This window comes from Globicephala melas, chromosome 6 (genome assembly GCF_963455315.2).
Source record: "Globicephala melas chromosome 6, mGloMel1.2, whole genome shotgun sequence".
Lineage (NCBI taxonomy): Eukaryota > Metazoa > Chordata > Mammalia > Artiodactyla > Delphinidae > Globicephala > Globicephala melas.
Genome location: NC_083319.1, coordinates 104,676,772 through 104,704,059, shown reverse-complemented (window position 1 = coordinate 104,704,059; position 27,288 = coordinate 104,676,772). Strand labels below are relative to the sequence as shown.

Below are 27,288 nucleotides of genomic sequence, written 5' to 3'. Positions count from 1 at the left end.
TACCACCATAGAGTATCTGTTGGGCTCTGAAATGCTGCCATCTGGGTGAAGGCTCAAGCAGTTTACCCACTTCTAGGGCATCTGGGCGCTGGTGTGGGGCTGCCTAAGAAGGCTGGGCCTGGGGCAAGGGACAGATACCCCTGTGGATGCACACTTTGGACCCAGATTGAGGGCTTCTCGAAGGCTGATCTTCGGTTTCAGTGGGTCCTTAAAATGACATTTCCATCCCAGCCATGCAGGACCAGGAGACCTTGCTGTTGAATAATGCCCTTCTCCAAGGTCCCTGAAACTTTAACTTGCCTCCTACTTCCTCTACCCTTTGCTTTCCCGGGGCAGTGATTAAGGATCAACCAGGAAAAGTGTAGGTGGCAGCTCTCTGTCGCTCTAAAGTGATGGGTGTACCTGAGGAGGAGGTGCGCCTGTGTCTACCCTGGACTCCACACGCCCACCTTACCTTAGATGCTGTGATCCACAAAGCAGTCTATGTGCTTCGCAGTCTGTCTAGCATTACGGAGAGTCCCTTCCAAGGATAGCCAAGGGCTTAACTGGGAGCGACCCGGCTAGATGAGATCTGCGGGACGCTGCAGGAGCCAAAAGAAAATGTCGAAGGCAAAGGAAGGGGGTCTAGATCCGATCTAGGATGTCTGTGAGAGATCTGACTCCTGAATGCTGCCTTCTGCTGCATTGGTTGACTTGCTTCTGACGGAATGCTGCCAAGGCGGCCGAGAAGGACCGTGGCATTTAGCTGTGTGAAATAAATAACTCCTGACGGGCTGGCAGGAAGGGAGGGACTGTGGAAAGGTAACCTCTGAGAGGGGAATCAGAAACACTGCCCGCGTACCCAGGGGTGCTTGTCAGGACTCTCTGACAGCTGTTCTCCAGCTGTCTCGAGAGAATGGTGTGGTCTGAGCTCGCCAAGCCTGGGAGAGGTGATGGTGGTTAGTCACCATTCACCCCAGGGATGCTCGCGTCACTGTTTACCTTGCCTCTGTGGGCTCAGCTGGGTGGGCTTTGCACTGGGATTGGGCTCTGAGGCTAGGGGCGCTGTGTGTGCGTGGCGGGGGGGGGGGGATGCTGGGGGTGGGAGCTGAGCCACCTGGGGGCGCTCCCCCAGGCACGGGTGGGGAGCCTGGGGAAGGGCAGCTAATCCACTTGACCCCGGAGCCTATTGACTGCACCGCCAGAGGCCCGTGTCAGCTCTGGATGGCCCCTCCTCGCGGACTGCCCTGAAGATGCTGTAACAGCCCCCTGACAAGACCCCAAAATGTCTCCATTGGTGATGGAGCTGGAAAGTGGGGACAGGGACGGCCCCATCAACGGGCGGCCGTACACAGCGTGGGAGGCACAAGGGACACATATGGGGATCGCAGAACCAACAGGCTGGACGGCCATCCATCCATCTCCCACTCGCAGAGACCTGGAATGGGGAGAGGAGACACCCAGGGCAGAGGCCGGACGGAAAACCCAGGCCTCGGCCTTCTCTGATTCTGGAATGAGAGCTCAGGCCCCTGGTCTTGAAGAGGAGGGTTGGGCTCCTTAAACCCCCTAGAGATGCCTCCACTTGGAGATATGGATGGAAGGGCCTAAGGCTGAAGGGGGGCCGCTGAAGCAGTTCAGGGCTGAGACCTGGGCCTTCCCATGGCCTCCACCCTCTGGCCTGCCTCTGCTTATGCCAAACCCACACTGTAGTCAGACTCCTGGTTAGGTTTCTAAGGAACTCTGGTCCCAGAGGCCTTCACTGGATCCCTGGGACTGAGGTTCTGAAGAGGGAGCCAGGGATCATCTTTCAGAAAAGTGTGGAAATTCTGACCCAGGCTGAGTGCCCGCTTCTGGGGGGTTCTTAGTCATTCCCTGGGCCCAGGGCAGCCCCACCGTGAGATCCAATGGGTGGGAAGAAGGAGTTCTCAGCGCAGGGCTCCACCCTCCTTCAAAAAAGGATATAGTGGAGGAGGCATCCTCCTCTGGGAGCCCAGCTTGCACCTAAGGCCTGGAACCTTTACCAAACACCTCCCACCTTTAGCAGCGAAAGCCTAAAGCTCCAGCAGGTGGGGATGTTACTACATTAAAGGGATTGATGAGAAAAACAACAAAGACCCCCGCCTCAGGTCAGAATTGGAAATTAGGGGTTTTTCTTTGAAGAGGGCGTTACAGAAAAGACTTCTCAGCAACCCTGTTTTAAGTAAATATTAAACTTTTTCAGAACAAGATCTTGTAATTGTTTACCCATGTTTTGGCCTGGAGTCATAGGGTTTTAGAGTCACAGGGTTTGGATGGTGTTTCAAACCAACTCCTCTCCCACCCTTGAGCCCACTGAACGGTCCTCTGAACAGAGAGCTGGAGAGAATTCCCACAGTCCCCCAGCTAGGTCATGGCCAAATTGGGGCTAGAATACAGAGCTGTTGATTTCTGCTTGATGAGAAGTAAAGGGTTCGTTTGTTTTTCATTTTTATTGGAGTCTAGTTAATTTACAACGTTGTGTTAGTTTCAGGGGTACAGCAAAGTGAATCAGTTACACATATATGTATATCCACTCTTTTTTAGATTCTTTCCCCATATAGGCCATTACAGAGTATTGAGTTCCCTGTGCTATATACGAGGTAAAGGTTTTTTGTTGTTGTTTGTTTCAGGCAAGGGTGATATCAGTCATTCTGTTAGATGTTTGGCTTTTGAGAGTTTCGCCAGGAAAAAAAAAAAAGTTACATATACACATCTCAAGACAGAAAGACATTTGTTTTACCCTCATATATGGTCCATTTGCAAGAAAAATAAATAGTATTTTTGCAGCTAAGGGGTGGGTAAAGGATCCAGTCTTGTTTAAGCCCCACAGCGTGAATTTCAAGCAGGATATAAATTCAGATTGTTTAAATACGTTTCCTCAATTTGGTTTCACGTGGAAAAAAGTATGCAGAATGACCCAGGGGTAAATTCCAAGCCAGTGCTTGTTGATAGCTATCAGTTGCATCTCAGAAAACTTGAAAAAATGTTTAACACCTTGTGTGTGTTTTCAACACTTAGGGAAGTAGGTTTGTGTGTGTTTGGCGGGGAGGGGAACCAGTGGGCACCCCAGCATGCAGTATAAGCTCAAAATAAATGATCAGGATGGTGGTTTCTAGACAGGTTTTTTTTTTTTTTTTCCCCATTGCTACTGAGATGTCTCTACCTCTGTTTTAACAGGTACTCATTTTGGGGGAGGGGGGTGCGCTGCGTGGCATGCAGGATCTTAATTACCCGACACGAGAGATCGAACTCGTGCCCCCTGCAGTGGAAGCGTGGAGTCCTAACCACTGGACTGCCACGAAATTCCTTCTATCTCTGTTTGAGAATAAGGGAGGCAAAGACAGTCCTTTGGAGTCCGTGAATTCCCTTCCGCCCATCCCTGTCCCTAGAACTGGCGGCACTGGGTGCCCCAGGGGACCTGTTTGAGCACCAGAAGATAGCATTCTTTCAGGCCTGAGAGACAGAGCGACTGGACCTTTTATGTATAATTATATTTCTTTATTAACTCAACCGCGTGTACATCTTATTCCTTATACAGCTTTAATGCCCCAGCAACAACATGGTTTAAAAGTAAACCACACTTCCAAGAAAAGCTAAGCGCTCACACAAGACTTCAAACCAGCTTGTACCTGGTACTCCGGGGAGTAAAGTTGCTGTGCCTGACATTTCACTTACTTCTCCAGTCCTTCCTATTCAGGAGGCATGATGATGGCCCTGTTCGAGAGATCAGGAGGCTGAGGGTAGAGGATAAGGAACCCGCCCAGAGCCACCGGCGTTCATCAGGGGCAGAGCCAGGATGCAGATCGGGTCTGTCCACGCTGGAGCCTACCTCCAGTCCTGCTACCATCCTGGATTATCTTTTACTCTTTTATTCTCTCTGGCCTTTGACGTGGGCGTCAGCATGGGGTCCTCATGGGCCACCATCCTTAGTGGGTTTAATATGAAAGCGCTAATGTCTTCCTTAGCAATGCTCCCTTTTTTTAAATTTATTTTTTAATTGCAGTATAGTTGATATAAAACATATAAGTTATAGGTGTACAACAAAGCAATTCATAATGTTTAAAGGTTATCCCCCATTTACAGTGATCACAAAAGATTGGCTCTGTTCCCCGTGCTGTACAATACATCCCTGTAGCCCCTTTTTTTATATATATATAAATTTATTTATTTATTTTTGGCTGCGTTGGGTCTTCATTGCTGCACGCGGGCTTTCTCTAGTTGCGGCGAGCGGGGGCTGCTCTTTGTTGAGTTGCGCGGGCCTCTCATTGCGGTGGCTTCTCTCGTTGTGGAGCATGGGCTCTAGGCGCGTGGGCTTCAGTAGTTGTGGCTCGCGGGCTGAGTAGCTGTGGCTTGCGGGCTCTAGAGCGCAGGCTCAGTAGTTGTGGCGCATGGGCTTAGTTGCTCCACGGCGTGTGGGATCTTCCCGGACCAGAGCTCGAACCCATGTCCCCTGCATTGGCAGGTGGATTCTCAACCACTGTGCCACCAGGGAAGCCCCCTGTAGCCCGTTTTATACCTAATACCTTTTCATCCTCTATCCGTGTGTTGCCTCTCCCCCTTCCCTCTCCCCACTGACAACCACTAGTTTGTTCTCTATATCATTGAGACTGCTTCTTGTTTGTTATATTCACTCGTTTGCTGTATTTTTTAGATGCTCAGTTACTTTTAAGAGACTTTTCCCCGTCTCAGAGTTCGCTCTCCCTTTCACCAAGCCTTAACTGCCCCCCCTGCCTTGGTGGCTCTGGGATAGGCCAGACTAAAGTTTTCACACCGGGGATGGGGGTCTCTGCCTCTGCCAGTGAAGCCTCCCCCCTCGTGGGCGTTTCGCATTCTTCGTGACTAGGCGATTGTGCCTTCCTTCGTCCCTTCTTTTATCCTCACATAGCGAATCTCTGACAGATGCAAACATCACAGGGTGGGTGGAGATGGAAAAGTGGTTTTTAAATGTTTCTCCCCCTACGCTTATGTCTGGTGACTGAAAATACACAGACACACAAGACTCACTGAGAAAAATTGTCCCACAGCAAACACTGTCTCCTGTGCTGGCTGGAGCAGAGTGGGGGACACCCCAGAGGGAGAAATGAGCACAAGGATGTGGAAAATGGGGAACACCAGATGGAATGGGGCACCAGATGGAAGCTGAGCAGGCAGGGCCTGAAGCCCGCGGATCAGAAACTGGGCCGGCACAGCGCGGAGCTGGCTGTGGAAGGGGGCCAAGGCAAGAGAAGGTGAGGGGGCCGCCCTCACTTTTGTCATAGAGAAAAGGTACATGTGTGGCAGGAAGGAAACGTTCAGGCGAGAGAGCGTCGGTTATTCACTTATTTAGCAAACATTCTTGGAGGCTTCGCTGGAGATCAGGCTGTGGCTGAAGGCTGGGGAGCCCAGATGAGGAAGGCCTGGCCTCACCTTGAGGAGCTCCCAGGCTGGCAGGTGACAATCCTAAGAGAGCATGGTGAGGGTTTTAGGAGGCGAATACACAAAGGGAGTCACTCAATGAGGTGTCTTTGACCCAAGTCTTGACGGGCAAGTAGGTGTCCAGCCGGTGCCTGGAGAAGGTAAAGAAATTCCAGGGAAAGAGAACTGCGCGTGAAACGGCAGAGCACTGTCTGATAAACCCGAAGCGTTTGGTAGAGCAGAGGTTTGCGGAGCAAGAAACAAAAACTAAGGCCAGAGGGGTATTCAGGGATCTGTGCGCAGGAATGCAGGCTTGGTCTCTGGGCGACCCGGAGGGGCTCTAAGCAGGGTGTGACATGGCAACAGTGGGAGGTGACCGGCCAAGCGGAGAACCAGACTAGAGCCAGGACCCAGGCCGTGACAGTGGAGCCCCAGGCATCCCTGATGGCCCTCAGCCCCTCAGCCAAAGCCGGCACCTGGCTGGCTGGCCCTTCCCCCGACGGGAAGGTCCTCGTTCAGGGCCGGGCTCCCCCGCTGCCTCTCCGCCTGCTCTTGGTTGAGCTGCTCTGCTTTGAGAAAGACCTGTTTTTCAGAAACCCCCGTTTCCTGAGAAGAAGAGGGGACGGGCGGGCTGTGGGGCAGCAGTGCTGAGATCCGAGTCCCCTCCAGACCCGGCCGTGTGGCCCTGAGGCCGCTCGCTGAGCCTCTGCAGCCACAATTTCCTCTTTTCTCTCCCGTTCTGTGCGAAGGATGGGATCGGGCCCCGCTTTGCCAAGAGCCTACCTTAAGCCTTCCAAAAACCAATCCAGTGACGTTTCCTGAAAGCTTCCTAGTGACCCCTTCCAGGAGAGCTTCAAATCGCTCTGCCCAGAAAGCAGCTCAGTTCCGTTGGGTTCTATGGCTTCAAATAGATCCAGGAAGGCCTGGAAAAACACAAGGGCTGGCTCCTTTAAGAAGCCAGGGGGCGAAGTGGGAGAATGTGGTAGGGGAGGTGTGCTGTCTAAGATCCACGGACACTCCCGGCTTGTAAAACGGAGAGAGAAGAGCTGCAGCTTGGGCCCCGGAGCAACGCAGCCCCCTTGGAGAATCCACGCTGTCCCCGAGTAGCAGAGGATGCTAGGAGGTCCTTAACAGGCCCGCTAGTATTTGTACTCTAGATACATAGATGCTGAGTGAACAGACGCAGGAGCCCGCCGAGGGCTAGGGGGAGAAAAATGAACAAGCCAGTGTTTGGCGTTTATGTCAGAAGTGAGTGTCCAAGCGCTGGAGCGGCACAGCTGGAGTCTGCTGCTTTTAACTGTTAGGCTGGTGGGAATTACTCTTGTAGGTGGAGGTAACCAGTCTGTCCCCTAAGCACCTGTCCTTTTTATGATGAGTGATCCAGGGAGCGTGTCAGCACCGTCTGCGCGTCTCGCATGCCCCACGCTCAGCTGGCACTGCTCAGCCCATCCCCCCGGGAACCCGCAGGACCACAACATCCTCGACTCCCTGGCCAACAGGCGTCGGTTTCTGGGATCTGCCCTAAAGAAAACTTGTAGGAATACGAACCTCAGATCGAGGGTGAGAGAGGCATTTTCTACAAAAACAACGCCTTGGAACCACTGAAGAATTGAAGTTTTGGCCTTTGATGTGGGTTTTGTACGAGGAAAGTTTTGAGACGTACGTTAAAACCAGGAATGATTGAACTGTTTATTGAGAAAGCAGCTCAACCGGCTCAGGAATTGTTTGTAATCCCCGTGACCCTGCACTCACTCGTTTTAGGTTGGGTGGTAAACGTGCTGCAGGCACTAGATTAAATCCAGGAGGTCCCCGCTGCCGTGTCTTTTTGATGTAACTGGATCAGAGTTAGCTGCTACGGCATTAACTTCATGGCCCCACTTCCTCTCGAGTCCTTTGCCCGTCGAAAAGCCCCTCGGGGTGTACTTGGAAACAGTGGTCTAGATGGACTTACTTCCCCTAGCTGGATTTCAGCCGCTCTTCTAAAGAGTGCCATTGTGGAATTCTGATGGAACAAAGAGTAGGCAAAGCCTGTGGACGTCCCGGGAGGTCTTGTGGATGCTATGGTCGGGGGAGCTCACGGCTGATGCTTCACCGACTCAAAGGCTGGGCCAGTCCTTTGCTGCAGTGGCCGGCACCATCCTTGGGAATTATACTGAGCTCAGTACTATTTACTGAGAACTGACCATCCCGGTCCCTGAGCTCCTTATATTTCAGAACTCTTTAAAGTATGTGTCATTATCCCATTCAAACAGACGAGGAAACTACTCTGAGAGGTTACATTACTTGCCCAAGGTCAGAGAGCTAGAAAGTGGTGGACCCAGTATACAAGCAGGTATGTCTTCAAGGGTTTAGAATATGCAGATGGGGAAGCATCCCAGCCAGGGGTCTCAGACCTTGAACTTGGAAGAGAGCAGTACCAAGAGGGAGGAAACAGGGAAGGGCGGGGACACGGTGAACGAAGCCAAAGGGTGTGAAAGAGCCTTCTTAGGAAAGGCCGCTAGTCTTGGTCATGAGCCCTAGAGCTAAGGCAATGGTCCATGAAGCCTTTAGAGGGATGCTCTGTAAACATCAGCACTTCCTCTCAGCTCTACCCATGACAAAATGAGAGTTCAGGATCGTGGCCTTTCTCCCGGCTCTACAGCATTTCTTTCTAGTCCTAAAGGCCTGTTGACCCCCTATGACCCCTCCCTGCCCTTTGAGAGGCCCAGGAACAAAAGCAAGGCAAAGGACTCACCTCTCTACCCAGGCCGCCCAGAAAATTCCTACAAATCCAGCTCCAAGCAGAGCTTCTGGGCATTAGCGACATCCTCCCACTGGGATGGGGTGAGCCTCTGCTTCAGGACTGGGCAGGGAAAGTGCTTCGTTTATTATTTGATCAGACACATTTTCATTGAACACCTGCTAGGAGCCAGGCGACCGCGGCTAGGGCATTAGAGGAACAAAGTCAGCCAAGACAAACTCCTGGCTTCCGAGGAATATGCATGGGGAGACCAGTGGGAGAGTCAACAGTTAAGAAAAAAATCCAGCATAAAAAGTACAGTGATAATTGGGAGATACTTCTGCTATTCCTTCTGTCCAGTAAAGTCCCGAGTACCCCCATGTGACCCCCAATGAAAGACACAGCACAGTGGCCTGTGGGGCTGGAGACCCAGATGTGGCCACTTTATCCTGTGACCTTAAGAAAGTCACTTTCCTTCTCTGAGTCTCCGCTTTCTCATCTGTAAAATGGGTATCACACCCACCACCCTAGAGGAGGACTGCCAAGATCAAATAAGACCGGCTAACAAAAGTTCTTTGAAGAGGCATAAATCACCACATTTAGAGCGGATTGCCATTAGGAAATAGTATTTTATAAAGTGCACCCGCAGGCCTGACCACATTTTAAAAGCGATGCCCTCCAGCATCGCTTTTCCTGCCTGACCGGAAATTCCTTAGGCTTGTGGGATGACTCCTGTCCTTCCCATGCAGACCACATTTCCTGTGGATGTCAGGGGAAAGAGCAGTGCCCCGTCTAGGCAGGCACAGAGCCCTTGCGCTGCAGGCTGGCTGGGGGCATGGGGAGTTCTTTCTTCACAGGAGAAGAAAAGTTCAACTTCCTTAAAGGGCAGCTGGTCTAGATTATCACCAGGTCTCTACTCTGCAGCTGCAGAGAATCAGAGCCTATTTTCCCAGCCCCATGTGTTTATTTCTATTCTCCACAACCTCCTTTCTTTCGACTTGTTTTGCTTTGGCAGGGCTTAGAAGGCAGGATAAATACACCTAAAGGAGCTATGAGGTTTCAGTATTATGCTGGGTTCCTCCCCCTCTCTTCTCTTGAGAAGCAAAGTTCCCTGGGCTTTTGGGCCCTCCTGATGTACAACCAAGCAGGTTCTGGGGTATTTAGGGATCAGTTCTGTTCCTAGAGCCCCTCAACCATTCATTCATCCACTCATTTAGTACCGTTTGTTGATGGCAATGTGCTAGGTCTCTGCCTGCAAGTGGGACTGCGACTGGGAACCACAAGGATGCTGAATGCCTGTCACTTCCTGGGAGCTTCCAGTGGTGGGGCATGCGGGCTGGCCAAGGGAGCGGTGCTGAACTATTTCTCATCTGTGGGAAGCGCATATGGGGGCCACAGGTCAGGGAGGCCCTCCTGGAGGAGGTGACCTGACTACTGTGAAGTTGTGTAGCCCAGGCTTGATCCCAGATCCATCCTCTCCCACAGTGCTTCTAGCCCTGGCTGGGCATTTCCACTAGCTGCCAACTGTTCAAAAATGTCCCTCCCCCGATTCCCCGCTGGTAGATTTTGAAGCACCCCGGTGATTCTTACATGAAGCCCAGAGCCAAGAACCACTGCTTTAAGTCCCAGGCTCTTTCCCTTACTCCTAAAGACACGAATTCCTACAGACCCAGGGGGCTGCTGGGAGATAGATGAAAGGTACTTTACATATGGCGTGGGCTGTTATTAAATATTCGTCTGAAGTGTTCAGCCTGACAGTTGGCTCTGTGGTTTGCAAATGAAAGGCCTTTGCTCTCCCTGGCTCCACCTCAGAGCAGCTGTGTGACCTTAGGCAAGTTATTTGCCTTCTGTGGGCCCATTTCTCCTCTGTTAAGTGAGGGTCATAATGCCTAACTCATGGAGCTATTGTGAACAGTAAATGAGCGAGGGTGGGCCTGAGAACTCTGCACGGGGCCTGACATGTCGTGGGGACTGAGTGTACGTGAGTTCCCTTCACCGTCCACCCTTGACTTGAAATCTCTCCCGGGCGGCACCCAGGACCTGCCTTTGTTGTGCTAGGTTTGGAGCGGCTCTGAGCCAGGTGCAGACAAGCCCCATAGGCAGTGGGTAGTTCTAAGGCTGCCCCAGCCCTGGAAACCAGTTCCGAGATGGTAGCTACTGGTCGTTAAGCTGTCCTCCCAGACCCACTGAGAGGCTGAATAATGCAGCCACTCCCTCGGCTGTGCTCCCACCAGATGCTGGAGAAAGAGGAAGATATTCTGCATCTCGCCCCCCAATTAGAACCCTGAAACCCAAAGCAAATAGAGTAAAATTAGGTAGGAAGTAATTGGATGAAAAAAACACTGGAGCCCTCCAGAGATGCCAGCGCCCTGTGAGTGAAACCAGATGTTGGTTTTAAAATCCTGGAATGGATTCCCAAGAGATACTGTCAAGTTCCCTTCCATCCCCAGAGGCAGAATAAGCAGCTGTCAGGCCTGGTACAGAGTGGAGAGGAATCCTGTGTTTGAAGTGGGAGGGGGGATTCAAGGCCAACATCCAGCGTCCCTTCCAGCTCTGGGGCTCAGGCATTCAACGCCAAAGCAGGGGAATCTGGAGCAGACCCAGCCTGCTTTGTCTAAGACCTTGCTTTTCCTACATCTACATTTACAAGGCAAAGAGAGCAAAGCTATTTGTTTTTTTGAAAAGAATCCCCACATGTTAGATATGTGCTGGGAGCCCCAGAGTGGCCTCAGCCCTGGCTTCACATTCCTGGACCATTCCGGAGTGGCCTTGCTTAACGAATCACATCCAGCTTGCATTAGTGAGCAGAAACTTGCTGACAGCAGGAGCCAGTCTTCTGCTGCCGCCCCTGTCCCCCTCCCCTAATATGCTAAGAAGCCAGGAACTGAGCCCTGGGGAGAGCAGAGGAAGTTAGGAGGAGATTAATCCAACTGGAGGGATGAGCCCCCCCCCGCCCTTGCTCCCGCTCCCCAGGCAGCAGGCTGGCTTTGCAATGAGACTTTCAAGGATACACCCCTGATGGGGCTACTGGTATCCGAGCCAAACTCAGCAACTCATGAAGACGTCTCAGAGCTGACGCACATGTTTCTGGGCGAAGTGCTGGCTGACCGGGGTTGGAGCTCACAGTAATGGGTGCCCGTGGTGTGCCAAGTCTTTGACATGTGCGACTGCTCCCAACCATCACCATTTTACCCATTTTAAGAAGAGGGTAAGTGTAGAGAGGTCCTATCTGGTTGTATAGTGGAGCCAGGATTTAGACCCTGTTCCTAGTCCAGAGCCAGCCTCATTCCCCTCTCCCCTGGTGCCTCCCACAGGGATCCCCACCACCATGTTTTCCTCCATCCGAATTCCCCAATCCACCGAGCGCAGAAGAGGCAAGTAACTAAGCAGCTTTCCGATGGGTGTGTGGGATTCACAGGTGCTCTCTTTGGGCACTTTTGGTAGCAAGGACCAGAGACTCACTGGGTCACTTCACGTAATGGGGTCATATGGTAAGGACACCTGGGAGGACTTTGGAAGACTGGGGCTCATAATACAAGTGGGCCTTGCAGAGCCTGGAAGGGGAAGTTCTTTCAGAATCCCAGGCAGTTCTGGGGGCTTCAGGACTGGGGTTCGTGTCTTCACTCTGGTGTCTCATGTCCAGCACAGCTTGTTAATTCCACTGTCCCTGCCTCTTTTTGCTTCTGCTGCTTCTCAGCTCTCTGCATATTCCCCCCACTCAGCTTCCTGAGAGGGTCTGGGTGATCCTGCTACATCATTCTAGTGGTTTGGACCGAACTCCTGAGCCAGACCCATCCATCACTCATGGCCTTACACATGGGAAAGGAAGTGCCCATGGGCTGTGAGCATGGCATACATGTTGACTAGCTAATGCCAGTCTCATCACACCTGATGTCAAAGATAAGCAAAGCTGGGTGCTAAAGTGGTCAGGACAGATCTTAATCAGTAATATACTATATGTAGTGGGGCAAAGAGGTCAAGGGGAATTGAGTTCAACTTTGATTCCTACAGAGGTGACTGGGCATTTTCATGGGAGAGTGAGGGAGTGAGGGGTGAGTGGGGACTCAGTGGAGTCAGGGACGTGAAAAATTACTAAAAGCAGGAAGGGGTTGGTCCCTGAGAAACCCATCTGGGTTGCTAACTGGGACTGATTCAAGTTAAGCCCCTCCCCTCCCACAGAGGCTGGGAGACAGGGCGCTGACTTCAGATGGTGGCTGGAACAAACAGTAAATTCCTTTAGCAGCCTTGAGGGTTCTCAGAGGCACTTTAAGGGGGGGCTAGGGTCATCCTAGGGATGCAGCTTGGAGCTGTTAGAAACTGTGGTTTTGGTCAAGGAGAGGGTCTTTGTCACTGATCCCCTCAAGCACCCTGGGAAGTGAGTGTGACAGGTGAAGAAAGGAGGAGAAGAGAGTGTCCTAGTGCCTCTAAGGCTTAAGAAGAACGCTGGCAGCGTGCCCTGCCTGGCCCCTGCCAGTGCCCTCCTCCTGGCTCACCGCCCTCCTGCCTACCCCACACTGCCCACCCCAGATCCCCTCTGGTGGCACTTAGCAGGGGCAGTTTGGAATTGCCTTGTAGCATTTTTGTGTCCAGAGAAGAAGCAGGTTCCAACCCTCTGTGTCCCCATGACTGGGTCAATCCATGTTTAGAAATCAACCAGTAACAGGGAGTCTAGAATGATCTACAGAAAAGCAGCACAAATAGATAGAACCCAGGGTCAGTGCCCCCCGTCACGGTCTTCATTCTGGTGTGGTGGGCTCAGTGGGTAGACACCGCACCCATTCTGAACAGCCAGGCACCTAGAACCAGAGAGATACAGGAACCATGCGGTACTCAGCTGGGGATTCTGACCGGATCCCCTGACAAAGTCACGTATCCATCCACCCATCTGCCCTTCATCCCACCTAGTCATCAGACATTGACTTAGCTTTTTCAGCCGGCCAAGCATCATGTTAAGTATTGAGGGTACTGAAAATGCCAATGCCAATGAAGGAGCAGTGGTCTAGAAAGAGAGGCATCTGGCATCCCAGCTCTGAACATCAGTTTCCTCATCTCTAGATGAGGGGTTTGGACTGGGAAGTCCCTGAGGTCTCTACCAGCTCTGACGTTCTGTGGTTTTATCCATTTTAGGCTGTTAGTTCACTGGAGTGCCTCAAGGGTAGACAATACTTATCTGTCCTTGCATCCTCAGCACCTAGTACAATTCTGGAATATCGTAGGGATTCCATAAGTGCGTCTGGATGGATAAGTAAATGAGTAACTGAAAAAAGAAATACATACGTTGTATAGAGAATTAACAAAGGTAATGCATATTCAGTCCCCCACGTCTGTGCACAGGAAGTACAATCACATTGGATGTCAGTGGAATATTATCACTTCTCTCGAAAGCTAAGACAGGTTTATCCTTTCCCCAGCTGGAAACAGCGACATCTTCATTTTCATCTACAAACTCAGCAGTAGCTGTGCTTCACGAGGGTATTCCTGCCATCTTGGAACTCCCGGAAGACTTAGGAGAAGCCAAATTGTTTCTGTGCATTTAGGGTAGAAGTATTACTATTCAAGGGTTAAAGTCATTTGTTTTTAAGGGGACTCCTCCATCCAAAGACATCTTGCATCAAAGTCGTGAAGCCGACTTAGTGGACCCCAGCCCAGAGGTCCCATGAAGAATGAAGGACTCAGGGAATTCTCTGGTGGTCCAGTGGTTAGGACTTGGTGCTTTCACTGCTGTGGCCCAGGTTCAATCCCTGGTCAGGGAACTAAGATCCCACAAGCCACGCAACGTGGCCAAAAAAAAAAGAATGAAGGACTTGGAGAGAAAGGAAGATATGGATGGAGAACTGGTTCTAATGTGAAGTCTCAAGTTCAGTCCCAGCTCTTCTACTGCTGACTGTGGGATGACCTTAGGCAAACACAGCACCTCTCTGGGCCTCTGTTCCCTTGTGTATCACATGAAGAGTTTGGGTTATGATGGTCTCCAAGTCTCTGCCAGCTGGGAAATTCTAGGCTTCTCCATCATTTGTGATGGTTAGAAAAGCCCAGGGACTTCCCTGGCGGTCCAGTGATTAAGACTCTGTGCTTCCACTGCAGTGGGCATGGGTTCAATCCCTGGTCAGGGAACTACTAAGATCCCGCATGCCACGCGGTGCAGCAAAAAAGGAAAAAGAAAAGCCTAAAGACTGTGTGACGATTACCTAAAAGTAACTCCACGCACCAAATGATGGTGACATCTGTAGCCTACAACTGCGCGTGAGGAAGTTGTTGCTAGAGATATCTCCAGAAAATGCAAAGCTCCTTCACCCAGACACAATGTCTTGTTCTTCTCTACCATCTGACCTCTTCTGTGCCTCAGCCCCACCCTCTTTACTGAGGGGCCGGGTCAGGACTGGAGCAGACCTGCGATCCTGCTGCAGGAGGGTGGATGAGGGTCTCATGGTCGGTCCCAGGAGTGGCCTGGGTAATGGGCAGGGTCAGCAGAGCAGGTCAGGGAATGAGGAGGTGGCTTCTGGGGTCTGGCCCTGCAGCTAGGCAGGAAGCTCCAAGCAGGGATTAGAGCCACTGATGCTCTGGGAAACCTGTTGGTGAGGTGACTGAACCCTCTGATCTGGGAGAGAGCAAGGAGGCTACCCAGCTGGAAAGGACCAGTCTCCTGCCCTGAGTTCCATGCATCAGCTTCCTCCTCTGTTAGTTACAGTGATGCTGCTCGTCGAGGCTTTGGTGGAAGGGACCCCTCTCTGCTTCTCTGTAGAAAAAGGGAGAACCTCTGACCCCAAATCTGGGGCAGCAGGGAAAAAAGAACATCGGGGAGTCCCTGCTATAGGAGGTATGAGGAAAAACTCGTGCCCAGGACTTAGTGGGCTAGGACTTGGGACAAGCTATCAAGTCAGGAAACCCTCCGCTTATCCTCCAGGTGTTCGGTGGGGAACAGCGTTTGGTGTTTCCCTTCAGCTTGGGTCTCCCAGACCAGAGATGGAACGCAGGCAGGGCTCTTCCTGCAGAGAGCAGGGTGTGGGCCAGCCTGGCGGTCGCTACTGTCCTCTCCACTTACAGACCGTAGGCACGTGTCCAGGTAGATTCCAGTCTGCAGAGTAGGGACCCCATAACAAGAGAAAGAGTTTGATATTCTCTTCACTCAGGGGGTTCCCTTTACGAATCAAACTCAGATATCCACATGAGCTTCGCTTGGCGGACTGGGTTCTGTGGAGTTGTGGGTCCACATTTTGCCTGGGAAGGATTTCCCAGGGCTCACCGAGCTGGGAGGTTAAGAAGAAAGTAAAGAGGCCTGTCGGTCAAGGGCAGCTATTAGGGGAAGTCACATGCAGTTGTGACAGCCTAAGGTCCTCTGCCCCCTACCTGGGCCATCCCCTCTGACTACTGGCCTAGGAGTGCCTGGGCTTTGTACAGTCAAAACCCCTGCCTTCCATCTTCCTCTACTGTCATGTGCAAAGAGAGGCATCTTCTTGACCCCAAATAGACCCACACGCTCCCTGGGGAGCACTCTGAGTGGGTGTCTACGGAATAAGCTCCCTGGACTTACAAGAAGTGTAAGGGGGTGGGGGGCACGTACCAGGCTGAGGCAGCCTCCCAGACACCACATCTGATTATGTCGGGCTGACACAGCCGTGGGGTAAGAGCGTTTCCCATAGGTGGTTGGTTGCTTGGTGGGAAAGCTTTGCTCTAGGGCAGAAACTGCTGGGAAAAAGCAAAGTTTACACCCTCTGCCCGCAGAAACCCAAACCTCTGTCTGATTCCCTGAATTGGGGCAGTTTGCATCATAATCAGGTCAGCTCTCAGCCACGGCTTTCCTGAGGAAGGTATCCACAGGGATGGGCTTTTGTTAAGGGGAAGAAAGGATTTAAAAATTACAGCTTCGTGCCATGTTCTGTAAGATGGAGCTAGACCAAGATGTGCCTCATTGATTCTTCCGGGGCATGCAGTATCTGCCGATCCCGTGGGCAGGGAACTGTGCTCAGCCTCCATCCAGGGAGAAGCCCTGGATCGGGGGGAACCTGGGAACAAGTGAAAAGGAACAGACTCCAGTGCTCGATGAGCCAACCCTGGGGTCTGGGTGTGCGGGGCGCGGGGGGCACACGTAGCCACAGGACTGATGGGGGCCATGACCTTGCTTGATGTGTGGGGAGCATGGGGCATAGACCAGGACTGACGCTGTGTCCCATAATTACGGTTACCATATGTTTCCAATTTTTGGAAGTTGATCTGTTTCCAAATATTCTTTTGCCACTTGCATATACACTGAAGCCTCCTGGGAATTCTAATATTTCAGCATCCAAGTGCCGCTCTCCAGATTTCCCTCAGCACTCACTGTAATCTCATGACAGACCACAGCCTTATTTTCTCATTTGGAATGTACGGTCATTGCACCAATAACTTGAATTCTGGGTCTAGGATCCAGGACCGTCCCACCGAAAGAAGCCATCAGTGAGGGGACTGAGTAGAAGGGGCTGTGCTGTAATAAAGAGGGTGTTGGAAACACTGGTGGCCCTGATGCTGACTCTCCTCAGGCTCCCACCAAAGCCGTTGGCTCTGGGGAGCTGTGTCCACTAGACAGGACTTGCCCACTGGGGTATATACTGTCCTAGTGCATTCATTCGTGCATGCCTTCGTTTCGCCCAGCTTGGGCGTCTTGATACACCAGGCACTGTATCAGGCCACATGACCTGTCTTCAGAATGCTTACAGTGTCCCAAAAGAGTTAACAGGAACTTATTACATGGAGTGATAAGTATGTCCACAGAAGGGGCTGTAGCCAGGTATGGGGGAACCACAGAAGGCTTTCTGAGAGATGTGACATTCAAGCTGAGATTTAAAGGACATGAAAATCTTAGGCCAGAGTACAGACATGGGTTTTTCTGAGATGGGGGGTGGGGGGAGGTCCATGTTCTCCCTCTGCTCATTCAGGTCAACACTCAAGGCCTTCCTTGTCTCCCCGTCCAGGATGGTGCCCCCCGCCATGATCCATTCCCTTCCTTGTCTCCCCATCCAAGATGGTGCCCCCCCACGATCCATTCCCTTCCTTGTCTACCCATCCAAGATGGTGACCCTGCCATGATCCATTCCCTTCCTTGTCTACCCGTCCAAGATGGCGCCCCCTCCACGTTCCATTCCCTTCCTGTGCTTCTGTTCCCATCTGTGCATCACTATGTGGCCATAGTTATATTTTTATTTGTTTCCTAGCTTTATCGCTAGTCTCTCCCACTACAATATCAGTCCACGAGGGCAGAGACTTTGTTCATGGATGTATCCATAGCTCCTAGAACAGGACAAAGCCCCTAATAGATGATCACTTTTTTGGCAAAACAAAGAAGTGAACAGAGTGAGTTCAGGCTGGCCAGAGTGGAGACATTAAGGGGGAAGCTCTGAACATCAGCCCTGTTTGCCCACACTCCACCCAGCCTCTTCCTGTTATTTTGACCCTGAACTCTGCTTGGCCTGCTCTGGGACACATGGCATCCTCCTGTCCCTTCTCCCTTTACTGATGACCCCACACGGGGGCTGCTGTTGGAGGCCTCCTGGCCTGGCGTGGCCCACTGCCACCGTGACAGTGTGGTGACAGAGGTGAGGCGGGCCTGGGAGAAATCAAGGCTGACATCTCAGCCTCGGCCAACCCACCAGGGCCAACCCCTGTCCCGGGGCCAGGCCTCCTTTGCTGCTGCTGGCTCCAGGTTAGCTTGTCATGACTGCTCCCAGGGGAGCATCCCTGTCTCAGACCTGGCCTCTGCATCCTGCTTCTCTCTGTGTTTTCTGTCTCCAGGATTCCTACACTCTCTTGCTCATCCCCAGCCTTTTCTGATAACCTGGCTGGAGCTTGTAAACCCACGTGGGGAGACTAGTCAGGGATGAAGGATGCAAACCCATGTGGGGAGAATAGTCAGGGATGAAGGATGCCTAGAAAATGGAATTAAACTTTTCCAGGAGCCTTTCCATGCCATCACACCGTACTCTTGCAGCATCTTGGGAGGGGTGTGGTCTCCTGGGGACTTCTGTGGTCCCCCTGTGCAGAATATTCTGGGGTTTTCCTAGCCTGGGCAACTCAAAACAGACACGCAGCCAGTTCTAATTCCTCTCCTTTCCCATGTGACACAGATACGGGGTTTATCAATTCTGCCACTTCCTCCAGGATCCTATAAAGGTCTTTGCCAGGACTTCCCTAGTGGTGCAGTGGTTAAGAATCCACCTGCCAATGCAGGGGACACGGGTTCGAGCCCTGGTCCGAGAAAGTCCCACATGCTGCAGAGCAACTAAGCTCGTATGCCACAACTCCTGAGCCTGTGCTCTAGAGCCCACAAGCCACAATTACTGAAGCCCGGGCGCCTAGAGCCCGTGCGCTGCAACAAGAGAAGCCCCTGCTCACTGCAACTAGAGAAAGCCCGCATGCAGCAACGAATACCCAACACAGCCAAAAATAAATAAATAAATTTATTTTTTTTTTAAAAAAAGGTCTTTGCCAAGTCATAGTCATTAGAAGAGGGAATTCCCTAGCCCAGCCGGTCAAGAAAAGAAAGACAAAAACATAGTCCAAGGGTGCAGTACTTATTGGGAGCAGAACTTGACTGGGTTTGCTATTTTCTTTCTTTTTTTTTTTTTAAGATAAGGGCTTTTAAAAATTAATTAATTAATCTATTTATTTTTGGCTGCGTTGGGTCTTTGTTGCTGCGCGCAGGCTTTCTCTAGTTGCAGCGAGCGGGGGCTACTCTTCATTGCGGTGCACGGGCTTCTCATTGCGGTGGCTTGTCTTTGTTGCGCAGCACGGGCTCTAGGCACGCGGGCTTCAGTAGTTGTGGCATGCAGATTCGGTAGTCGTGGCTCATGGGCTCTAGAGCACAGGCTCGGTAGCTCCTGCCATTGGGATCTTCCTGGACCAGGGATTGAACCCACGTCCCCTGCATTGGCAGGCGGATTCTTAACCACTGCGCCACCAGGGAAGTCCAGGTTTGCTATTTTCGCTGGCAGTTCGTGGAAGGGTTTTCCTGCATCGTATCACACACCTGTCCCTGTGTCACAGCACAGTTGTACCCGTCTCCACCCCACACCTCCAGACGGCTTCTGGCTGCAAAAGTGGCAACACTCCAATATCTTGTCAAGCTCAGGTCCCTGAGGGGCGAAGATACCTGCCCCCCACCCCAACTCATGGCATGGCGGACAGGTTGGCGAAAGGACCTTAGATGACACATCGGTAGACCCAAGCTGCCATCCCAGCTCTGGCACTAACGGTGTGTATCTCCCTGACGCTGTAACTCTCCAGCCAAACCCTGGCTTTGAGATGATCCGAAGGCTTTTTTCAGCTGCTCCCCTTGGAGAAGTAACGCCTTGCTTTGTAATGCAAAAGAACGAATCTTCACTCTTTCATCCATGTAGCAGACGTTTACTGTACATTTCCTGCAGCCAAGCTCTGTGCTGAACAGAGTTCATAGATGAACGTGACAGGGCTTCAGCCATCAGAGATGGGGATCGGGGGTTGCAAACTAGGACTTGCTTATTTCCTACTACGTTCCAGGCACCGTGCTTGGACCCTTAACACAGGTCATTTCACTTAGTCTGCAAAACAGCCCTATGCGTTGTCCCCATGTCGCAGTTGGGGCAATGCCCTCAGAGAGTCTAGAACACTTTCTTAAGGTCGTTCAGGTAGAAAGAAGAGTCTTGTATGTGCCGGGCGCCGTTCTAAGCTCTTTACACCTGTTGCTGTATTTCACTGATTCTGTGACACATATTTTAACATCTCTGAAATCTGGAAGCCTGTAGCAATACGTACAGCCTGCCACTGTAACTGGCAAACTTCTTCCTTCTTAGTAGCATGGAAAATAGTGATGGGCCTTACACAACAGCGGCTTTTAAGATTTGATGAATTGCTGTCCCCCACTTAACAGGTAGTAAGGGACAGAGCCAGAATTCACACCCAGGTCTGTCTGGCTTCAAACACTTTGGTGCTGACAGCCTAGTGGGAAGGTGGACACAGATGACAGCACAGAGACAACACAACTCTCAGCACAGTGTCTCAGCCCTGTGCTGAGACACAGGGGGACCTCTCCACCTACTAAAGCACACAGCAGGGCCACCTGTTCACAAAGCCTTGACCATCCCTTGATTTCCTCTGTTCCCCTTCACCATCCGCTCCGGCAGGCCTGAGTGCTGGTCACCAGGTGTCAAAAGGTAGAGAGGAATCCAACAATTCCGCTCCTTGGTATTTACCCAAATGAGTTGAAAACTTATGTCTACACAGGAATGTTTGTGACAGCTTTATTCATAATTCCTTCCAAGAGGTCCTTCAGTGGGTGAGTGGATAACTAAACTGTGGTACATCCAGACAATGGAATATTATTCAGTGCTAGAAAGAAATGGCGCTATCAAGCCAATGAAAGACATGGAGGAACCTTAAATGCATATGACTAAGTGAAAGAGGCCAATCCGAAAAGACTACATACCGTATGATTCCAAGTATATGACATTCTGGGAAGGGCAAAACTATGGAGACAGGAGAAAGATCAGTGGTTGCCAGGGGTTCGGAGGTGGGGTGGCAGGTGAATAGGTGGAACACGGGATTTTTAGGGCAGTGAAACCGCCCTGTAGGACACTGTAATGATGGAGACATGTCATTAGACATTTGCCCAAAGCACAGAATGGACAACACCAAGAGTGAACCCTAGTGTAAACTGTTGACTCTGGGTGATCGTGCCGTGTCATTGTGGGTTCACAGATTACCGCCATGGTGGAGGTGTTGATAGTGGCAAAGGGGGCTGTGCATGGGGGGGTGGGGGGATAGGAGGTTTATGGGAAATATTTGTACCTCCTTCTCAATTTTACTATTAAAAAAAAATAAAGCCTATTTAAAAAAAAAAGGTGGAGAGAAGACGGGCAGGGGTGATAACGGGCAGGGGTGACACCACGGTTTCTTCTGGCTGCCGGCTCCACCTCAGCTGTAGCCCCAGCTCCCTTCTCCTATGCCGGGTGGTGGCGGGGAGTCGGGGAGGGGCCCCAGGCGAGGCCCCACTATGTCCAGCTCGGGTAGTGACCCGTGACCCTGTGCTGCTCCCGGCAGGTGGCATGGAGGCCCTGATGGTCCGGCTGGTGAATGGCTCGGGCCCACACCAGGGCCGCGTGGAGGTGTACCATGAGCGGCGCTGGGGCACCGTGTGCGATGACGGCTGGGACAAGAAGGACGGAGACGTGGTGTGCCGCATGCTGGGCTTCCCCAACGCCGAGGACGTGCACCGGACGGCTCAGTTCGGACAAGGTAGGGCACCCAGAGGAGGAGAACGTGGGGCGAGGGTCCCGGAGGCCTAGGCCTGCCCTCCTGTCCAGCATCCCCTTGACAGAAGTCCTGCCAGTGTCAGCCGGGCTCTGCCTGGATCCTTCCCGCCATGACCACGGGATGCTCATGGCCCCCAAGCTAGCTGGTCTGTCTTCAGACAGTTCTGCTTATTCGAACATTCTTCCTTCCCTTGAATTGACTCCCTTGCTTTTCTGGTCTCCTACTGGCCCCCGTTTTCAGCCCTGCATCTCAGGGCTCTTATCTAATCCCATGCCCATTTGTCCCGATTACATTTTTTTACTATTTAGTGCTTAGATAGCACTGTCTGTGTGCCAGGCTCGGTTCTAAACATGTTAAAAATATTCACTCACATAATCCTTACCACACTAGGAAGCAGGTACAGCTATCATCCCTATATTCCATATGCAGAAACGGTGGCACAGAGAGGCTAGATAACTTGTCCAAGGTCACACAGCTAGCGAATGGCAGAGCCCAGGTTCAGACCCAAGCAGGTAGCCGGGAGTCCGTTCTCTTATCCACTCTGCTGGCTGTCCCTGCTCCTCTTTGAGTCTTTTCTTCTTCAGATGAAGATCTCCAAACACTTCATCTCATCCTCAGGGGGAAAGATTTTGGCAGTCTTCACCATTTTGGTTGCTTTCCTTTGACAGGCTTAGACGGTACAGGAGAGTTTGAGGGAGAGGTGCAGACCCTTCCTGGGCAGACGGCTGATTTGAACCATCTGTCCCTTTCCGATTGCAAAGAGGTTGGCTCTACCCCAGCTCCAGTCTCTATCCACAGCACTGTGTCTTCCCCTCAGGCTAGTTCTCTGTATTAGTCTGCTCAGCTGCTGTAACAAATACCACGGACTATAGGACTTAAACTGCAGACATTTATTTTCTCACAGTTCTAGAGGCTAGAAGTCCAAGGTCAAGGTGTTGGCAGGTCTGGTTTCTCCTGAGGCCTCTCTCCTTGGCTTGTACAGGGACACCTTCCCCCTGTGTCCTCACATGGTCATCCCTCTGTGTGGGTCTGTGTCTCTTCCTCTTAGAAGGACACCAGACATATTGGATTAGGGCCCCTCTAATGACCTCATTTATCCTTAATCACCTTTTTAAAGGTCCTGGGTCCAAAGACAAGCACATTCTGAGGTCCTGGGTGTTAGGACTTCCACATAGGAATTTTGGGGGGGACATAATTCAGCCCATAACAATTCAGCTACACACACAGAACACCACACATGCACACTCAGACATAACTACTCACCGTCACAAATGCTTTGCCCTTCATCGGACCTCGAACTCAGAGAAACCTGTGTTGACTTACAACGAAAACAATGGTCCCACCTGCTTGAAGACAGTGCTCCCTGCACCTGTATAATAATGTGCTGCGCCCGACTGTGTGATCTCGTTGCCCCTCCACCCTGCATCTTGGTGTCCCAGCTCTAACTTAAAGGGCCTTACAGACTCTGTGATGTGCCTTCCAGCTTGGGCCCCTGGAATGTGCAATACTTCTGCTCAGCTGTCACGAGGACCTGCGTTCTGGCAGGTGTGGGGAGGGATTTGGACTGACCCACTCACACTCAGTTGCCAGGTCCCCTGGTGACCTGTGGAGGGACCGCTGGCCCCGCTATGGAGGCTACTTGTGTCACGGAGCGTTTGCTGTCTTACCTGAGACCATGGGGGCCCAGCCCACTGTGCTAAACGGTAAAGGGCCTCGTGGTGAGAGGAGGGGCATCCTTTTCAGATGGGGACATAGAGCCGGGTCACATCCCAACTGGACACGGAACCCTCCGCTCCCCACGGCTGCCTTCCTTCTCGCGCCCACTTTGGAGTGCCACAATCCTGGGTCAGAATCTTGTCCCTTAGACCTCAGTCACTGTTGCAGACTGAATGTTTGTGTCGCCCGCCCCCCCAGATTCATAGGTTGGAATCCTCAGCCCCGATGTGATGGTATCAGAAGGTGGGGCCTTTGGGGGGTGATCAGGTCACGAGCAGAGCCCTCATAATGGGACTGGTGCCCTTATAAAAGGGACCTCAGAGAGCTCCCTCCTGCTTCCGTGAGGACGTACAGTAGCCTACAAGCCGGAAGAGGGCCCTCCCCTAGAGCCGGAACACGCAGGCACCCTGGTCTTGGACTTGCAGCCCCCAGAACAGTGAGAAACAAATGTGTGTTGCTTAGAAGCCACCCAGTCCGAGCAGACAAGACAATCACACTCACTGAAGTGACTCCTGTGAAATGTGTTGTGACAGCTGGCGGAGACATTGACCCCAGCGTCCTGGCCTCTCGACTTCAAGGCCAGCGCGTGGGGAGTTCAAAGGGTCCAGCTCCACGGAGGGCAGCCCACTCGGGGAGAGCGCTTCCCTCCCATCTAAAGCTCTGTGCTGGGTCTCAGCCTGTTTTCTTCAAGGAAAACTGCCATTTCTGTTTGCGTGAGGAACAGAAACAGTGGGAACGGTCCTCGTTTTCCTTTTTTGGCTCCAGTGAGGGCTTCTCCCTAATAAGTGGAAGTAAACCTTTGGAGGGGAAAAATCATAAACTCTTTTAATGAAACCACATTAGGTCATTTGAATGTCATGGGCAGGGTTAGCCTAAAACTCTTTCATCCTGCCTTGATTTTTGTATTGTATGGTGTGAAGGGAAGCTCTACAATTGCCGCCGGGTTTTTTTTTTTTTTTTGGCCGCATTGCACGGCTTGTGGGATCTTAGTTCCCCGACCAGGGATCGAACCCGGGTCCACGGCAGCGAAAGTGCCGAGTCCTAACCACTGGACTGCTAGGGAATTCCCACCACTCAAGTCTTTCAACCAGTCAGTGGGAAGCCAGGCTCGCTTCCACATCAGCATCAAATTTGCACCGTACTTTCCCACCATCAGCCAATAACTTAGGTCACGTGATATTCGAGACCTGGACAGGTAGGCAGGCCAGGTGTCACTCATGGGTGCACAGAGGGAAATGGGGGCCGGGGAAGGGATGGGGCTTGCCTGGCACCCATCCTCCTAGCCCGGCTGCAGCTTCTGGCTCTTGCCATGGGCAGGCACTAGGCTCAGCACCCGGGGCACAGAGTTGAGTCAACCTAGTCTCTGACCTCAGCACATGCAGTTTAGAGGGGGAGGCAGACGTGTTCACAGATTCTAAACTGTTGGAAGGGCTATGCTGCACTAGCAGCTGGGGGCAGAGGGAGGGGAAGCCCGCCTCTCCTGGCAGCTGGCGGGGTTTGCATCAGGTCCCAAGGGCCCTCTGACCACAGCCTCGCGTCATGCAGGTGCCCCGATTCCCAATCCCAGTCTGCTCGCCCTCAGCCTCACGGAGTCTCCCAAGCCCCCGGCCCCGCTCTCCATCCACGCTTGTTTCTCTTCCGGCTGTGCTTCCTGCCCTGCCAGCCAGGACTGCAGACTCGTCCCTTCTCGCACCCTCACCCACTCCCGTGTCCCTTATCTGCTGGGTCCCTGAGTCTTACCAGATGCTACCAGTGTCAACGTCTCTGGTCCCTTGACTCTGTCCCCTCCTCTCTGTTCCCCCTGCTCTTGCCGTAGGAGCTCGGGCTGGGTAGAGCAGTGGCTAGGAGCTCAGTCTCTGGGTCAAAGCCCACCTAGCATCCCATATGTGCCACTTACTAGCTGGTGACCTGGAGCAGATTTCTCAACCTCTCCAGGCTTCAGTCCCTCCGCTTTTGCAGGATGATTGCAAACTCGAAGTGAGATCACGTACGGTGAGCAGTTAGCACAGTGCAGGCCCTGCGCTGCACATTTATTTGCTGCTTGTTGGGTGGAGATGGGGGCGTCCTCCATGAGCTGCTTCCCACGCTGCCGCCCCCTGTCCCCCTCCTGGCTGCCAGGGATCTTTCTAAAATGCGCTCCTGCCTCTGTCACTCCCCTGCCCGATGCTCAGTGGGTCTTTCCTGCTCTCAGGATCAAATCTGGTTTCCTTAGCTTAGTGCCCAGGGCCAGTCCTCACACACCTCCCGCCTCTGGCGGCGCATCCCTTAGCTGCGTGCGCCCACGTGTAGCCTCTGAGCTCACACAGCTGTTTCCCGGCTCCGTATCCCCTCACGTGCTGTTCCTTGGGTCCGGAATGCCTTTCCCTCCTCTTCACCTAGCTAATTCCTCCTCAGCTTTTAAAGTCAGCTCAATGATCACCTCCGGAGGGGAGTTTGCCGCTCCACCCCAGCCCGTGATGTAGATACCCCCTCTGCTCCCGTGGCATCTTCTGCGCGTACCTCTCACATGCTCCTGATCGCTGGGGTATGTGGGAACACCTTGAGGCCAGAGCTCCGAAACCCAGGACTGTGCCTGGGACGTGATAGGTACTGGATAAATGTGGGAGGGAGGAAGGAGGGACAGGAGGAGGGGGCGAGGGAAGAAGGAAGGAAGGAACTTCTGTGCCTGCCAAACCTGCGTCCTCCCCAGAGCCATAGAAGGAACTGCCGCACCCTGGCAATGCTCTCTGTGGTCTGGCACCATAAAAGTTTTCCTGGACGGGGCTCAATAATTGAATTATCAGTTTCCCTGGGAAAAAAGCAAGGAAAGACCCAAATGAGGACGACTTGGAGATTTTTTTTTTTTTTAATTTTAAATTGGTCCAAGAGCTGTTGGAGAGGGAATGAGTGCAGATCAGGAAGATGGAGGGTGATGGCTGGAGCAAGGGTCCAGGAGGAGATGGAGGGCGTGAGACCACCATAGCACTGCTGGGAAATTAGTCCTGAGCCCGCCAAGAAAATCTTTCTTTGAGACAGACAAAAGGAGCTGAGGAGGGGTACAGATGCATACAGATTTGTAGGTGGGAGTGGGTGGACAGAATCGGGAGTGTTCTCTTTTAATTATATGATTAGCATTGTTTTGCCCTTTTTTTCTAAAATAAAATTCAAATACTGGGAGGTGGCTTAGTGCAAGGGTCAGCAAACATTAAAGGGCCAGGGAGTAAATATTTTGGGCTTCTGGGCCAGATGGTCGCTCTCACAACTACTCAGCTCTGTAGTTGTAGCATAAAAGCAACTACAGACAAAATGTAATCAGACTGGGGGCAGGGAGGCTCTGTGTTCCAGTAAAACTTTATTTACAAAAGCAGGCAGCAGGTCAAATTGGGTTTGCAGCCTCCTGGTTTAGTGATCTGTGCTGTGTGCCGTGTATGTGGTTCTATAAGGAACGGGGACTGGACTGGCAGGACGTCAGTGGCCTGGGTCATGATCTCATTCCTTTAACAGTCGTGGGACAGGTCACTTAACCTTTCTGGAGCCTTAGTTTTCCTACCTCTTACATATCTGTTTGATAGCCATCCTGCCTGTCCCTGTGTGAGGCTCAGATGGCAGCCTGTAGGAATCAGTGTAACTCATTCTGATCTCAGAGAGACAGCAGTGAGTGGTGGCTTGAAGCAGGATCTTAGTTCCCTGCCTAGGAACTGAACCTGGGTAGCCTGGATGAAAACCAGGAATCCTAGCCGCTGGACCACCAGGGGCCAGAGGCTAGAAGCTAAGTGGCCCTGGCTCTTGCCCCCATTTGAAAGCCAGAATGTTTCAAGGAGGCAAAAACTAAAAGCACGTACAAAGTTTATTATTAGAGACACAGCACAACAAGTGGGAGAGCACACAGAGAAACGGTTTGTTTGTCAGAGACGGAAGCAAGCAGAAATACACACCTGGAGAGAAAGGGTGTAGGCGTCTTCTAATGAGCGCAGTAAAGAGGTGATCTAAATCATTTATTTAGGACAGTCCTTCCGGGTCTTTGTTTACCTTTGGCCAATTTCTTGTTTCTTATTCCACGCCTGACCTGTCCTAGGACTCTCCCCAACATGCGTGCTAACTTTTTGCTAAGATGGATCCCACTGCAGAGGCCTATGGGGGTCTTGGCAGCACTTATTATGGGGCGGCACCCCCTCCTTTTTGACGCCCCCAAGGAGTCTTAATGTGCCTGTGCAGTCAGGGAG

At 52.0% G+C, this 27,288-nt stretch overlaps 1 protein-coding gene across 2 annotated transcripts in view; it reads left to right on the top strand.

Moving 5' to 3' along the window:
• The window catches only part of SCARA5 (scavenger receptor class A member 5), a 165,980-nt gene that overhangs the window by 83,541 nt on the left and 55,151 nt on the right, over positions 1–27,288 (top strand). For both annotated transcript variants that reach the window (XR_011377556.1, XM_030879115.2), the window contains exon 8: positions 21,158–21,352. Coding sequence is in view for 1 of the 2 variants with exons in the window: in XM_030879115.2 (XP_030734975.1) it covers positions 21,158–21,352 (195 nt within the window). In the remaining variant the exon portion in view is untranslated. The remainder of the gene's footprint in view (positions 1–21,157; positions 21,353–27,288) is intronic.